Below are 15755 nucleotides of genomic sequence, written 5' to 3' on the forward strand. Positions count from 1 at the left end.
CATTCTTTATGGTCCAACTCTCACATCTGCACATGACTACTGGAAAAAACCATAGCTTTGACTATACGGACTTTTGTCAGCAAAGTGAATGAATTCATACATATGAAAATATTTTCCATCAAAGCATGCTCAAGAGTAAGTAGATATTTTTCTATTATTCTTTTGTATTACCAACACAACACTAATTTTGGGGCTCAAATCTACTCAAGGAAGAAATCAAAAGAAGTCTATCTAGTACACAGCTAACAAATCAATTATTTGCTTTCTTTCTCAAAAAAATATTTTCTTAGTTTCTTAAAAATGTCCTTTCTTTCTTAAAGATGAGTTATTTTCACATCAATACTGCTTTTAGAACTTATATAAGCAATGATGTTGATCAAGAAAGAAAAAAACAGTTTATAACTTGTCTTCTGTATTTTGGAGAAGAAAAGGTTTAATTAAATGGCCATGTCATTTTGTTTAGAGAAATAACTAGTTTTGTCTAACTGTTGTGCACAGCAGAAAATGACAGCTTTGAAAGAGCAGTAATGACCAATTAGGAAATACGTTGACCGTGCTTTTTGATTTCTTCATTTTGGCTCCTTATTCTCATTGGCTAAATCACAAATTTACGTTCATGCATTGCTGTAAGAGAAGCTTCTAAGCAATACCTAACTCACTGGCCCCTTTTAAGAAAAAAATTTAGCCCGCCTTTTCCTAGGAAATATCCAGATAAAATAATAAATCGGGAAACTGGAGTGGGTCACTATTGACTTGGAACAATTTGATGTTCGAACAAGTGATCACGTACAATTAGGATGACAGGCACTTTGGCATAGAAGCCTGTCCCACCACATAAATTAAGACTGAGGTGACAGAAGGTCAGACCAGTGAGCACTCTTATCAAGGTCTTACTTTTCTTTTCCCTTTACAAAGCCATCATTCTAGCCAGCCTTAAATAAGATGACTTAGAGTAGACAGAAGAATGAGTTCTATTACCAAATAGAGTTTCTTATTTGCCAGGAAATGTGATCCTTGAAAAGACAAAGCACTCTTTTCCAAAGAAAATGAGATTTGCAACCTTCTTGCAGCTCTCAATCTTTATCAATTTAAGAGTTAATGGGAAATAGCTTGAGAATTTACCCATGTGGGGCTCTGAAAATGCCCTGGCCCATCTCCCATGGTCCTCTCTGCCCAGCAGTACTATTCTCCTCCTCCTCAGATGTGACTCACGACCTTGAATCCCAGATCAGGCTTGGAATCAAAATTTCCCAAAGGACAAAAGCTTCAGATCTCCCGGTTCCACCCTGTTTGAAGTTTCCCTTTGCCAAGATTCTCAACACAGGAAGACACTTTTATTCACACTTCTGTTGCCTGGAGACACCCTCTCAAGTGTCTCAGAACCCAACTCACTCTAGTGTGTACTTGCTTGTGCAAGAGCCAGAGTGCTAGAGAGCTGTGTGTATGAGTGTGAGTATGTGTGAGCAATTTTAAATCGAATGCTCTTTCAAGTCTCTATATCAAAAAACACAAAAATAACAAAAACTTCAAACCAGAGTGTTCTCTAATAGGCAGACAGTCTAATGAAGTAATACATTCATACCTCAACACATCATATACTTGTGAAAATTCTTAATATATGTATAAAATTCTTAATATATGTATAAAATGCTTATATATGTATAAACTAGACTGAGGGCCATGATCTATTATTAAAGAAAATAAGCAAGAAAAAATGAATGGAAACAACCTATCTATATGTGTTTATAACATATTATATAATCATGGGAAAATAGGGATGTTTACACCTTAAATTTAATATTAACAAGAGGCTGTAATTAACAATAAGACTGAAGGGGAGACACAGCACATACATATTTAACTTACTTGAATTTCATCCTATGTGCTGAGGCACTTAAGGTATATATGGCAATAAAAGGAGGTGGTGAGTGAGTGCAACTCACTCAGTTGTGTCCGAGTCTTTGCAACCCCACGGACTTTACAGTCCATAGCCTTTCCCTTCTCCAGAGGATCTTCCCAACCCAGGTCCCCCACATTGCAGGAGGATTCTTTACCACAGGGGAAGCCCAAGAATACTGGAGTGGGTAGCCTGTCCCTTCTCCAGCTGATCTTCCCGACCCAGGAATTGAACTGGGTCTCCTGCATTGCAGGTGGATTCTTTACCAACTGAGCTATAACGGAAGCCCAAAGGAGGTGGAATAATATATAAATATACACACACAGCATAAAATATCTGCTATAAAAAGGAATGAAATAATGCCCTTTGCAGCAAGGTGAATGGACCTAGAGATTATCCTACTGAGTGAAGTAAGTCAGACAGAGAAAGACAAATATTACATCTCACTTACATGTGCAAACTAAAAATAACACAAACAAACTTATTTACAAGACAGAAATAGATCCACAGACATAGAAAACAAAGTTATGGTTACCAAAAGGGAAAGATAAAACAGGAATATGGGATTAACAGATAAAGACTGCTGCTGCTGTTGCTGCTGCTAAGTCGCTTCAGTCGTGTCCGACCCTGTGCGACCCGATAGACGGAAGCCCACCAGGCTCCCCCATCCCAGGCAAGAACACTGGAATGGGTTGCCATTTCCTTCTCCAATGCATGAAAGTGAAAAGTGAAAGCGAAGTCGCTCAATCTTGTCCGACTCATAGCGACCCCATGGACTGCAGCCCACCAGGCTCCTCTGTCCGTGGGATTTTCCAGGCAAGAATACTGGAGTGGGGTGCCATTGCCTTCTCCAAGATACAGATTCAGTTCAGTTCAGTTCAGTCATGTCCAACTCTTTGCAACCCCATGAATCGCAGCACGCCAGGCCTCCCTGTCCATCACCAACTCCCGGAGTTCACTCAGACTCACGTCCACCGAGTCAGTGATGCCATCCAGCCATCTCATCCTCTGTCGTCCCCTTCTCCTCCTGCCCCCAATCCCTCCCAGCATCAGAGTCTTTACCAATGAGTCAACTCTTCACATGAGGTGGCCAAAGTACTGGAGTTTCAGCTTCAGCATCATTCCCTCCAAAGAAATCCCAGGGCTGATCTCCTTCGGAATGGACTGGTTGGATCTCCTTGCAGTCCAGGTGACTCTCAAGAGTCTTCTCCAGCACCACAGTTCAAAAGCATCAATTCTTCGGTGCTCAGCCTTCTTCACAGTCCAACTCTCACATCCATACATGACCACTGGAAAAACCATAGCCTTGACTAGACGGACCTTTGTTGGCAAAGTAATGTCTCTGCTTTTGAATATGCTATCTAGGTTGGTCATAACTTTCCTTCCAAGGAGTAAGCGTCTTTTAATTTCATGGCTGCAGTCACCATCTGCAGTGATTTTGGAGCCCCCCAAAATAAAGTCTGACACTGTTTCCACTGTTTCCCCATCTATTTCCCATGAAGTGATGGGACCAGATGCCATGTTCTTCGTTTTCTGAATGTTGAGCTTTAAGCCAACTTTCTGACTCTCCTCTTTCACTTTCATCAAGAGGATTTTTAGTTCCTCTTCACTTTCTTCCATAAGGGTGGTGTCATCTGCATATCTAAGGTTATTGATATTTCTCCCAGCAGTCTTGATTCCAGCTTGTGCTTCTTCCAGCCCAGCGTTTCTCATGATGTACTCTGCATAGAAGTTAAATAAGCAGGGTGACAATATACAGCCTTGACGTACTCCTTTTCCTATTTGGAACCAGTCTGTTGTTCCATGTCCAGTTCTAACTGTTGCTTCCTGACCTGCATATAGGTTTCTTAAGAGGCAGGTCAGGTGGTCTCGTATTCCCATCTCTTTCAGAATTTTCCGCAGTTTATTGTGTCCACACAGTCAAAGGCTTTCACATAGTCAAGATACAGACTACTATATATCAAATAAAGAGCAAGGTCCTACTGTACAAAACAGGGAAGTATATTCAATAACTTAGAATAACCTATCATGGAAAAGAACAGGAAAAAAACATACACTCACACGTGCACACACACACACACACACACATTTACATCTGAAAGCCACTGTGCTGCATGCCTGAAATGAACACAATGTCATAAATCAACTAAACTTCAGTTTTAAAGAAAGGCTTCTGTAACTTCACATGCCTTCTAGGCAGGAAGAAAGGTAGAAAGCTAAACCAAATTCCTCCTACAATTAGCTCCCTTTCAGTCCCCCACCACACCTCCACCTGCTTCTTCTGTCCCCTAATCCAGCTGTCTTCTCCTGAAGTTCTTGCCTGTGCTCAGTCATGTCTGACTCTTTGCGACCCCTGTAGCCCACCAGGCTCCTCTGTCCATGGGATTTCCCAGGCAGGAATACTGGAGAGTGTTGCCATTTCCTCCTCCAGGGGATCTTCCCAACCCAGGGACTGAACCCACATCTCCTGTGTCTCCTGTTACAGGTAGGTTCTTTACTGTTGAGCCATCTAGGAAGCCTAGTCCAGTTAGACATAAAAGTTGATTTATCTTATTTTATTTATTTCCTTTTTTCTCCCTGCTGAGGTATGATTAGAAAATTCAGATGAACTAAGCAGGAAATCAAATTTCTGTAATAGTAGAAATTTATTGTTATAGGCAAAACCAGACAAGAAGATATTATTGCCTTGAGGATAGAGAAAATTTATGATTTGGTTTATAGTTTTATGACTGCGGGCTATAAGAAGAATCCTCAGGGATTTTGTATCTAACCCTGGATTCAAGGCTTCAGCATAGAACAGGGGGCCTTAAGGAATTTTCAAATTCTCCATAAAACGTATGCAGAATAAAAATATGTTAGTGACAAAAGCAGTACTATTTTTCACTTAAAAAGTAGAAAAGGTTTAAAATGTTTTATTTTTTATTTTTATTTTTTAAATTTTAAAATCTTTAATTCTTACATGTGTTCCCAAACATGAACCCCCCTCCCACCTCCCTCCCCATAACATCTCTCTGGGTCATCCCCATGCACCAGCTCCAAGCATGCTGTATCCTGCATCAGACATAGACTGGCGATTCAATTCTTACATGATAGTATACATGTTAGAATGTCATTCTCCCAAATCATCCCACCCTCTCCCTCTCCCTCTGAGTCCAAAAAAAATAAAAAATAAAAAATAAAAATAAAAATGCTGATTGAATAAATGAAAAAAAAAAGTAGAAAAGGGAGTCATTTTTTCATTCCTGTCTATGAACAAAGTTTTAGTATTAGAATTAGAGAACTTCTTTACCAAATATGGGGCTTCTCCGGTGGCTCCATCAATAAAGAATCTGCCTGCAATGCAGGAGACCCAGGTTCAATCCCTGGGTTGGGAAGATCCTCTGGAAAAGAGAAAGGCAACCCACTCCAGTACTCTCGCCTGGAGAATCCCATGGTCAGATGAGCCTGGTGGGCTATAGTCCATGAGGTCACAAAGACTCAGACACTACTGAGCAACTTTCATCCATTCATCCTTCCCAAATATGAATCGTAGTTCAAATGTGACTCCAGCAGCCTAACTGACTGAACAGTGAAAAGGAGAACCAAATTAGGAGCCAACCAAGTAACTTCTCACTGTCTTCATGAGACGTTTTGAAGAGGCAGTCACCCAAAGTATGCCCCAATAAGCTATTGGTTTGTAGTAGGTCTACAAATGTGATAACAACCCAAGGTGCCTTTTCTATCAGAAGTATTAGCATTGCAAAGATTTGAAAATGGAATGGACTCCCCTCTGCAGACAGCAGTCTTTCAGAAAGAGGGGTTACATGTGTGTGTCTTTGCGGTACCTTTAGATGCACACACATATGTAAACACACATAGGTAAATGCAATTGTGCATACACTCATATATTAACACCCACATACATGCCATAAACACATACACATGCAAACATATGTTTGACGACATATTGATGTATTCAGATGTATATAACATATGTGTATAAATTTAAGGGAGCAAATATATATTTGAATACACATATATATGCTTTAACCAGCAACCAGAATATATATGCATGAAGAGAACTTCCTCAGGCCTTGGTATTTATATTATTCATAAGTACATATACATTATAAAGCAAGATTTGAAAAAAGTGAATATATATATATAACATTAATACCTAAAGACATCAACTCTTTGAATAGACACCAAGACTTCAAAGACTGTGGATGACCAAGAAACAAGATAATAGAAATAATAGCTGAACTCCTTGCCCCAAACGAACAGAATTTAGAAATGAAATAAACATGATGAATAGTGAGAGAAAAAAAAAGTTTGGAGAGCAGGGAGAGGACTGAAGTACGGGACTGGAAATTGGAGAGTTTCAAGAACTAGAATGATTATTATTCAGTCTTAAGTTGGTTTACATTCCTGTGATTAAACAACCCAACCCCTGATGACTCTAGGACGCGGAGTAATGTTTCAATAAATCAGTTGACCTTTGAACTGCACAGCACCACTTACAATGTGGATGTTTTACAATAAACATGTACCCCAGTCCTCCATGATCCAGGATAGGTTGGATCTTTGGATACAGAACTGCATCTAAGGGGGGTGGGGGGGCAAGGTGGAAAACAGAAGACCACTAAGAAAGAAACACTGAAGAGTGATTCCACAAAACAGGCTTGGAGCCAGTTATTCAATTATCTAAGAAAATGCAGCCATAATTCCAAAGACACATGTACCCCAGTGTTCATCGCAGCATTCTTTACAGTAGCCAGGACATGAAAGCAACTTAAACGTCCGTCAGCAGAGGAGTGGATAAAGCTATGGTGCATATATACACCTGAATATTATTCAGCCATAAAAAGGAACACAATTGGGTCATTTGTAGAGATGCGGATAAATCTAGAGTCTGTCATACGCAGTGAAGTAGGTCAGAAAGAGAAAAAGAAAGGCCGTATATTAATGCATGTGTGTGGAATCTAGAAAAATGGTCCTGATGAACCTATCTTCAGGGCAGAGATCGAGACGCAGGCGTGGAGAATGGGCCTGTGAACATGGGGTGGGGCCATGTGAGATGAGTGAAATGAGCTGAGAAAGTAGCACGAACATATATATACTACCACACGTTAGACAGATAGCTAGGAGGAAGCTGCTGTATGACACAGAGAGCTCACCTCGGCACTCTGTGATGGCCTGGAGGGGTGAGATGGGAGGATGAAGAGAGGCCCAAGAGGGAGGGGATATACGCACACACAGCTAATTCACAGTGCTGTACAGTAGAAACAGTGTAAGACAACTACACTCCAATTTTGAAAAAAAAAAATTTGAGTAAAATGCAACTGTGAAGAGCAAGTAGGTCCAACACTTCTAGGACAGACTATAAGGATTCAGAAAATCCAGCTCTCATGAATAATCATATACAGCTCTCATACTACTTAACAGTGTAGACATCAGAAATAGCTGCCAGAAAAAAATTACTAATACTTCCATATTAGGGGTATTTCCATGTATTTGAAGTATTTTCATACATGTGTTTAAACCAATGCTTATAAGGATGTTTCATAGTCTGAATAAATTAAATCTATTAATTAATCTTTTGGGGGCTCCAAAATCACTGCAAATGGTGATTGCAGCCATGAAATTAAAAGATGCTTGCTCCTTGGAAAGAAAGTTATGATCAACCTAGACAGCATTTTAAAAAACAGGAACATTACTTTACCAACAAAGTCAAGTCAAGGCTATGGTTTTTCCAGTGGTCATGTATGGATGTGAGAGTTGGACTGTAAAGAAAGCTGAGTACCAAAGAATTGATGCTTTTGAACTGTGGTGTTGGAGAAGACTCTTGAGAGTCCCTTGGACTGCAAGGAGATCCAACCAGTCCATTCTAAAGGAGATCAGTCCTGGGTGTTCTTGGAAGGAATGATGCTAAAGCTAAAACTCCAGTACTTTGGCCACCTCATGTGAAGAGTTGACTCATTGGTAAAGACTCTGATGCTGGGAGGGATTGGGGGCAGGAGGAGAAGGGGACGACAGAGGATGAGATGGCTGGATGGCATCACGGACTCAATGGACATGAGTCTGGGTAAACCTCAGGAGTTGGTGATGGACAGGGAGGCCTGGAGTGCTGTGGTCCATGGGGTTGCAAAGAGTCAGACATGACTCAGCAACTGAACTGAACTGAATAAATTAATTTTTAAATTATATAGATATTAAATGTATTTATACATAAAGATTAAAAATTATTCTGAATAATATCCTGCAGAATGTCAAGTTCTTTATATCCATAAAGATGCTCCAGAAAAAGAAACTAACTTTCAGAGAAATCAAATGACTGTCTCAGGGATGAATGACAGAAACAAGTTAACTCGAGTTAACAATTCAGACGAGATTCCAATCTAACCCCAGAAGTGCCATAAAGTCCAGACTCATTCTATAAGCAATCATTCTTTGTTTCACAGCAATTCCAGATAAAAATAAGTGTTTTTAATTTAGCAGGGCCTTTTCACCATTGATGAGTTTTCTGACTCTTTCTCCTGACTTTCTTCCATCAGTTCTATCACTGATACCATCTTACTCATCCCTGAGTACTAAAGCATATGATTCTATCTTCCAGCAGTCTTTAAAATGCCTCATAATTCTATCCTTATTCTCTCCCCTGGGAACTAGTATTTAAACACGATCTAACCTGAGTTCCTCCCCATCAAGTGCCTAGCCCAACCTGCTGGGCCCCCAGGCACCATATTACTTTCCATGAATCAAAGCATTGATCATCAATCATGTTCAAACTCCCGTGTTCAAACTGCTTCCTGGTTCCTATATACTGTTTAACTGAGCACAGGCTTCACATTCAGCTTGCTTCCCTTGTAGCTCAGCTGGTAAAGAATCTGCCTGCAATTCTTCTGCAGGAGACCTGGGTTCGATCCCTGGGTTGGGAAGATCCCTTGGAGAAGGGAAGGGCTACCCACTCCAGCATTCTGGCCTGGAGAATTCCATGGACTATGTAATCCATGGGGTCGCAAAAGAGTCGGACACGACTGAGCATTTAACTTTCACCTTCAGGTTCAGAGCTCTCTGCCAGCTGTCCAGCTGCAGCTCTCAATATATCTTCTACCAGGCTTCCCACAGCACTAACTTCCAGTGAAGCCAGCCCCAGAACCTTCTACTCTTCTCCAAACACATCCACATGTTTTTCTGCCTCTAAACCATTTCTTCAATTTTTATTCATTCAGAATTCCAATTGTCCACCCTTTGGAATAAAAACCTCCTTATACTAAAAGATTTATGTCAAATGCTACATTTTTTCCAGAATTTACACCACAATATATAATTCCTACCTTAATGGAACCCTCATAGAAATACATAGAAATTACATTCTTCCTTGCCTTATAGGCATTTGGTATTTCTCCTCAGTGGGAACCTGTCATGTATTCCTCATCTTTTGTAGCACTTTTATTTTTTTAGGAGTTAACTGACATTCATTTTATTATTTTTTAACTTTTCCTTTTATATGGGAATACAGTTGATGAACAATGTCCCATTCGTTTCAGGTATACAGCAAAGTGACTCAGTTATACATACGCATGTATTTACAACATCTTATGGGGCTTCCCTGGTGGCGCAGTGGTAAAGAATCCACCCGCCAATGCAGGAGACACAGGTTTAATCCCTGAGTCAGAAAGATCCTCCGGAAAATGAAATGGCAATCCATTCCAGTATTCTTGCCTGGGAAATCCCATGGACGGAGGAGCCTGGTAAACTACAGTCCATGGGGTTGCAAAGAGTCAGACATGACTAAGCGACTACACAACAACATCTCTAATAGTAAACAGGGAGTCTAGCAAACATACAGCACTTTGTGTGTGCAAGTGTGAGTGCTTAGTCTCTCAGTTTGTCCAACTCTTTGCAGCCCTTTGGATTGTAACCCTCCAGGCTTCTCTGTCCATGTGATTCATGGGTTTGATCCCTGGATCTTCTTCATCTCTCGCACTGAAGGCATATTCTTTACCCACTGAGCCATCAGGGAAGGCCATATAGCAGAGAGAGAGAAAGAGAGAGAGAGAGTGTGTGTGTGTGTGTGTGTGTGTGTGTGTGTGTGTGTGTTAGTTGCTCAGTCGTGTCCGACTCTTTGTGACCCCATGGACTGTAGCCTGCCAAGTTCCTCTGTCCATGGAATTCTCCAGGCAAGAACATTGGGAGTGGGTTACCATTCCCTTCTCTAATAGCACTTTAGAGAACTGGCTATAATGGATTCAGTTAGCTTTCCCAAGTTCCAAAAAATGAAACTCTTTTAAGTGATGTATTTCAAAAAGCGATTGGAAAAATGTTTAAGAAACCAGTACTTTAAGTGTAATCACAGGTACCCAGGGGGGGTTATTCAGGATACCCTGAATTCCAAACCAAAAGTTTGTTTTTATAGAATCAAACATTTGACTGTTCTTAAAGAAATATTTCACCAAGATGAGTTTACTCCTCATTAGACCATCACACCCACACGAATAATCGCTGGGTCAGATCTTTATGCTATAGAATTTGGAGGAAGATCATGTGCCAGGTGCCAGTGGAGACTGGGAGAGAGAGACCACTTGTGATCGTGTGTAAACGTCATCACCCTCAACCAGCTCATCTAAAGTAAGTACGTCTCCTATGAGTCACGGTGTAAGAATCCCAGTGGACTTAACTTGAAAAGAGCACAGTGTATCTCCTACAGCTGCTCTCGGCTTGAGCCAAAATTGCTGTCCTTGCTTGACCTTTTGAACTTTGGATCAATAACAGGTGCCCCCCACCCCCAAGACATTAATGAAACTAAACTGCTTTCACAGGATCAACTGACTAACAAACACAAAGCCAGGCTCTTTATCTATTCATCTCTTTCTATCCATTCATCCTAGCTCACCTTTTGTGCATCCCAAAATAATGTTATATAGACACATACAAGCATATTCATGTCTGAGTGCTGACTTCATGCAAAAGTCTCCTGCATCTGTTAGACCTCACAACAATCCCATAAGATAGCTACTTTATTATTCCCATTTTTCAGATGAAGAAATCAAGGCTCAGGAATGTTAAGTAACTGCCCAAGTTCAGACAGATGTTAAGTGTGGGATTCAAATCCTGGAAAACTTCTCCCAGAGCCCACAGTCTTAACCACTCTATGATACCCTGCCAGCGCAGAACTGTGTTTTCTTCACAGAGGTGGGGCAAGTCTCTGGAAGTTACTCTATTTCTGAAAATCACCTACAGGGGCTCATCACAGAGACCAAGACCCAGAAGCACATAAAACATAAAAGACAACCTGCTGTTTCTATCTCGAGTGAGTGCTCAGTCATGTTCGACTCTTTGCGACCCCATGGCCTATAGCCCAGGAGGCTCCTCTGTCCAGGAGATTTCCCAGGCAAGAATACTGGAGTGGGTTGCCATTTCCTTCTCCAGGGGCTCTTCCTGACCCAGGGATCGAACCCACGTCTCCTGTGTCTCCTGAATTGCAGGCAGATTCTTTTTACTGCTGAGCCACTGGGGAAGCCCATGTTTCCACCTTACTGGCGATAATATAGGCATTATTTCTTGCAGACAGAATGGAGTAGCTAAACTTGAAGCACAGAACAAGAGGGCAAGCTGGCAAGATAACCAGATAGACTGTGTGTAAGGCTGTCCTCACTGACCTGGCACATGTAGCCAGTGAATTTGCAGGGGCAGATTCTACACCAGGCCCAGCGAGCCGGCATCAATGGGCAACAGCGTGAAAGATGAGGACTGGAAACAAACATCGTTCTTTCATTCAGTCTTAAATATAGAGAAGCAGGAATGCACACACAAGCAAACAAAACCATGCATGACTCAGGGCTGCATTTTGCACCAGGATGGAAGGAATGTAGTGACAAAGATGGCAGGACCAAAAAAAAATCATTTTCCATGGGAGATAAACAAGAGTATATATACATACCACAGCTACCCTTTAACTAACAGAAAGGAAACCGACCAGCTTCTTTAAAGGGGGAGTTCAAGCTACTGGTAACCAGAACTAGCTTACTGGCTGAAAAACTGCATTCTGCTTCTTATGCTTCCAATGAAAGAACAATGCAAAATGCCCTGAAAAATGTGTCCAGAACTCACAATATTGAGGAGGCCTTGCCAGAGGCAATTAAAGACAGAGAAGCCAGGTAACAGTTGAATTTGGAGAGAAATATTAGACAATACTTAGCTTTCATTCCAAAGGGCTGCCCTTAATAGCACTGTAGCATGTGGGACTGACAAGCTAAAATAAGTTGTGGCATTCAATACTTTTAAAGGGTTGAACCGCAGCCTCCAAGGCTACACAAACACACAGAAGCACCTGTGGCCCTCCAAATTACTTACATGACTTTTTTTTTTTTTTCATTGTCAAACAGCCCGCATATTACGTACCCTCCTTGCGCTTCTAGGCCCAAATGCCACAGCAGAAAAAAAAAACAAAACCATTTTGCTATAAACTCATGCTTGATCTCTCTGTTAGTGTTGGACTCTTATTCTCAGCTACACTGTGGGTAAAATAAGTGGATTTTTTTTTTCCTACAAGTCTGCCAAACACTGGTGGGAATGCACTGTGTGTATTCCCACAAAAGTGCACTGAGAATGCACTTTTACTGACCGAGGGCCTGGATCATTCACAATGACCTGATTGAGGTTCTTGGCTCGAAGCAAATGGCGCAGTTATGTGAAACTGGTTATAGACATGAGGGGTGTTCTCTTCGAAGAAATAGCTTGACCCCTTCCAGTATGAGAACCCAAATCACTCCTTTAAAATGTGCAAAGGAAATGAATTTATTTTCACTCCACCCTTACAAAACACCAAGCTGCACTGAAGCCAAAAAATGCGAGCAGCGAAAACAATACCAAAGCTATTGCTTCCAAGAAAATACGGGCCTGCTCGTTTTGGCGTACGATTTTCTGATACAGGCCACTACGTGTCAACTAAATGCTACCTCTGAGAGGGCAAATCCACATTCAAAAACACAGTGGGCTTCCCTGGAATTTAGGAAAATCAGATTCTCCGGTGCTTCCTTGGTAAAGAAAGAAAACAGGGGTGAGAAAGTGACGCCACACTGTCGATCAGCTACCCTTCAATTAAGAAATAAAACAAATAGGGGCTTCCACTCTGCAAATATTATGATTAACATGCGTGATCAGGGTGGAGAGCCCAGCGAAATAACTCCATTTACGGGGAAGTGGGGAGGTTTGGTCTGTAATGAGGAAGCAACAGTAGAAGCTGAGATTTGTAATCGAGCGAGTGAACCTTAGCAAATATTATTTCCACTGAAGTCTGGGCCCTCGAGCAAGAGGTCGGGGTTAAGAGGCGTGATTCCAGAACCGACTGGCGGAAGGCAGGGCCCACCCCTCCCTGTGGTGGCTTCTAGGATGCAGACGGGATGGTCCCCAGCCTCCCCTTGCCCCAAGGGGCCGAAGCCCCCCGGGGAGCGCATACGGAGGGCCCGGCGTCGCGCCCCCTTACCTGCACAGGTGCTGCCGTCGTAGGCCTCGCACACCCACTCGTGGCACTCGCACAGGGGCCCGAAGTACACGCCGGGCTCGCTCACGTGACAGATGCACACCCCGCAGTCGCAGCGGCCGCGGCCGTGGCACAGAGCGCCCCCTGGGGGCTGCCCGGGCGCGCGGCACCGGCGCTCCGACTCGGCCCGGGACAGCCTGCACGCGGCGGCGCCCGGGCCGCTCCTGCAGGGGCGACAGACCACAGCGGAGGCCACGGTCACGTCCAGGCACTTCCCCTTCTGCTCCGAGCACCACCCCCTCAACGCGGCCCGCCGCCGCGGCCTCCCAGGATCCACCCAGATCCCGAACCGGAGACCGACCGCCAACCCCCTGGGGATCATTAGCCTGGGCACCCCCCCACCCCCACCCCCACCCCCACGTTTCTCTGAGGACCAAGCTGATGCCATCCACTGGTCATCACCGGAGAAACGACCACAGGTGTCTAAGTGGTGACCTGCCCCACCGAAGAAGAGGACTGTCTTCCAGGTGAACTGGAGTATCCGGGCCTGCCCCTTGGAGGTCCGCCACGGAACCTTACACAGCGCATTTAGATTAAATGCAAATTAATCCAAAGTCTGACTCTTGGCTGACTTTTCAGTTCTGTTTCAAAAGTCCTGTTGCTAGCTGATGGTCAGGGGCAGTTGTTTTATGAAAAAGGAGAGATGATTATATAGAAAGAACTATACAGGTTATGATAGCAGAGGACATAAGGCTTTTTCAAGTTGCAATAAGCGATACTTACAAACTATGCTTTTAAAGCATACAAGTTTAGTTATCGCGATGTGCCTCCAATCCTCTGAAAATGTCATGCAAAATGTTAATGCCAGCCCCATGCTCTGCCTTCTAGGTGGTGAAAGCACAAAGGTACACCTGGCATGGCAGAAAATTCCTCCTGATACGCACTGGAGCAGGAGGAAATGATAAATGTATTCAATGACTGTATTCTTCCCAAGGAAGGGCAAATGAACAGGGGTAAGGCAATGCACAGTGTAGATGGAAGGAGAATCGGAACAGGTTGAAAAACAGTTGATCTGGCGTCCAACTTCCTAACTGCTCTTGGCTTGGGGCAGCCATCCCGGAGCTTTGAGTCCCGCCGCCACGCAAGGCAGGGCAGGTCTGTCTTCAAGAAAAACAAACCAGACTTACCTCAGAGACGGCGAAAAGCTTTGCGGAACAGCTGACAGCCCCCCTGGCAGGAGAAGGGAGGACACCAGCAGCAAGACGCTCCCCAAGCCTGCGGGACGCATGCTGAGTTTCCAGGCTGCAGAAGCAAGGAGCGTGGCTGCGAGGTGGGGCTCCAAGGGGCGGGGGGCGGGGAGACCGAGGGGGGAGAGGTGCCCCCAGCAGACGGCCGGGCAGAGGGACCCACAAACACCCAGGCGTACAGGACCCGGGCTCTACCCGGAGCTGCGAGGGCGTGGACGAGCTGCCTGCGAGGGTTTGGGCGGCAGCGCTCTGGGCGGGGTGCTGGTACCAAACCCCTCAAGTGGAGAGTCTAGGCAGGGAAGTAATTAGAAACAGTTGTACAAGCAGATGGTTTATTTTGACATAAAAAAAGAGAGAGAGAGAAAGAAAAATGTCCTGTTCACAGATTTGAGAGAATCGTTCAAGTACAGGCCCCAGAAATATTTGACAAGAGGCTATTTGGGCTGGCTGACATTAAAGGGACAGATAAGATAATCCCCAGAGATGAGGAGAGGAAGGGGGGAGTTAGGTGATGTCAGGAGGGAATTCCTTTTCACCCCTTGCTCTTCAAGAAGGTGCGCTCTTGGACTGTCTGTGGTGTGAGTTGTGAGGGGCAAGCGAAATGAGTTAAGGGCCGCTTTTTTGCACTTGTGATCCTGCGTTTTAAATTATGGATCTCTCGTTTCCTTAAGCCTTTTTAAAAGTGTGTCATGCTTCTAGTTGTTCGGGCCAGTAGTTTATCACACCACATTTTTTTCTTGACTTGGACTGTTCAGACTGTAGTTGTTCCAAGTTCACCCCGTTCTCCCCACGGATTGAGTATGAGAAGATACAACGTGTGATTCCAGTGTCAATGGCACTGAAAAATCATGAATGTCACTTGCGAAGCACCTACTCGGTGCCAGTCACTTAGGAAATTCTCTCTGCAATTCTGACAATAGCCACACATTCGTTTCCTCATTTAGCAAACACAGGTTGAGCATCTATGAGGCGTCAGGCTGTGTGCCAGTAAAGACGCAGCAGACAATTAAGGGGACATGATCCCTGCTCTAGGAATCCACTGGGCTAGCAGACATAGAATGAAATCAGGAGCATAAAAGGAGGAACCGTTGCCAGTTACTCCCATCTTAGCTCCAAGCGTCTGATCTAGTTACTATGCTCCAATATA

General features: G+C 43.5%; 1 protein-coding gene across 1 annotated transcript in view; it reads right to left on the minus strand.

Annotated features, from left to right (window-relative positions):
* Positions 1–14897, minus strand: part of ITGBL1 (integrin subunit beta like 1) — a 231411-nt gene extending 216514 nt beyond the window's left edge. Inside the window, exons 1-2 of the mRNA XM_018056382.1 lie at positions 14549–14897; positions 13365–13585 (exon numbers count right to left, since the gene is read on the minus strand). Of these exons, the coding sequence (XP_017911871.1) occupies positions 13365–13585; positions 14549–14649 (322 nt within the window). The 5' untranslated portion in view covers positions 14650–14897. The remainder of the gene's footprint in view (positions 1–13364; positions 13586–14548) is intronic.

The sequence above is a fragment of the Capra hircus genome, chromosome 12 (genome assembly GCF_001704415.2).
Source record: "Capra hircus breed San Clemente chromosome 12, ASM170441v1, whole genome shotgun sequence".
Lineage (NCBI taxonomy): Eukaryota > Metazoa > Chordata > Mammalia > Artiodactyla > Bovidae > Capra > Capra hircus.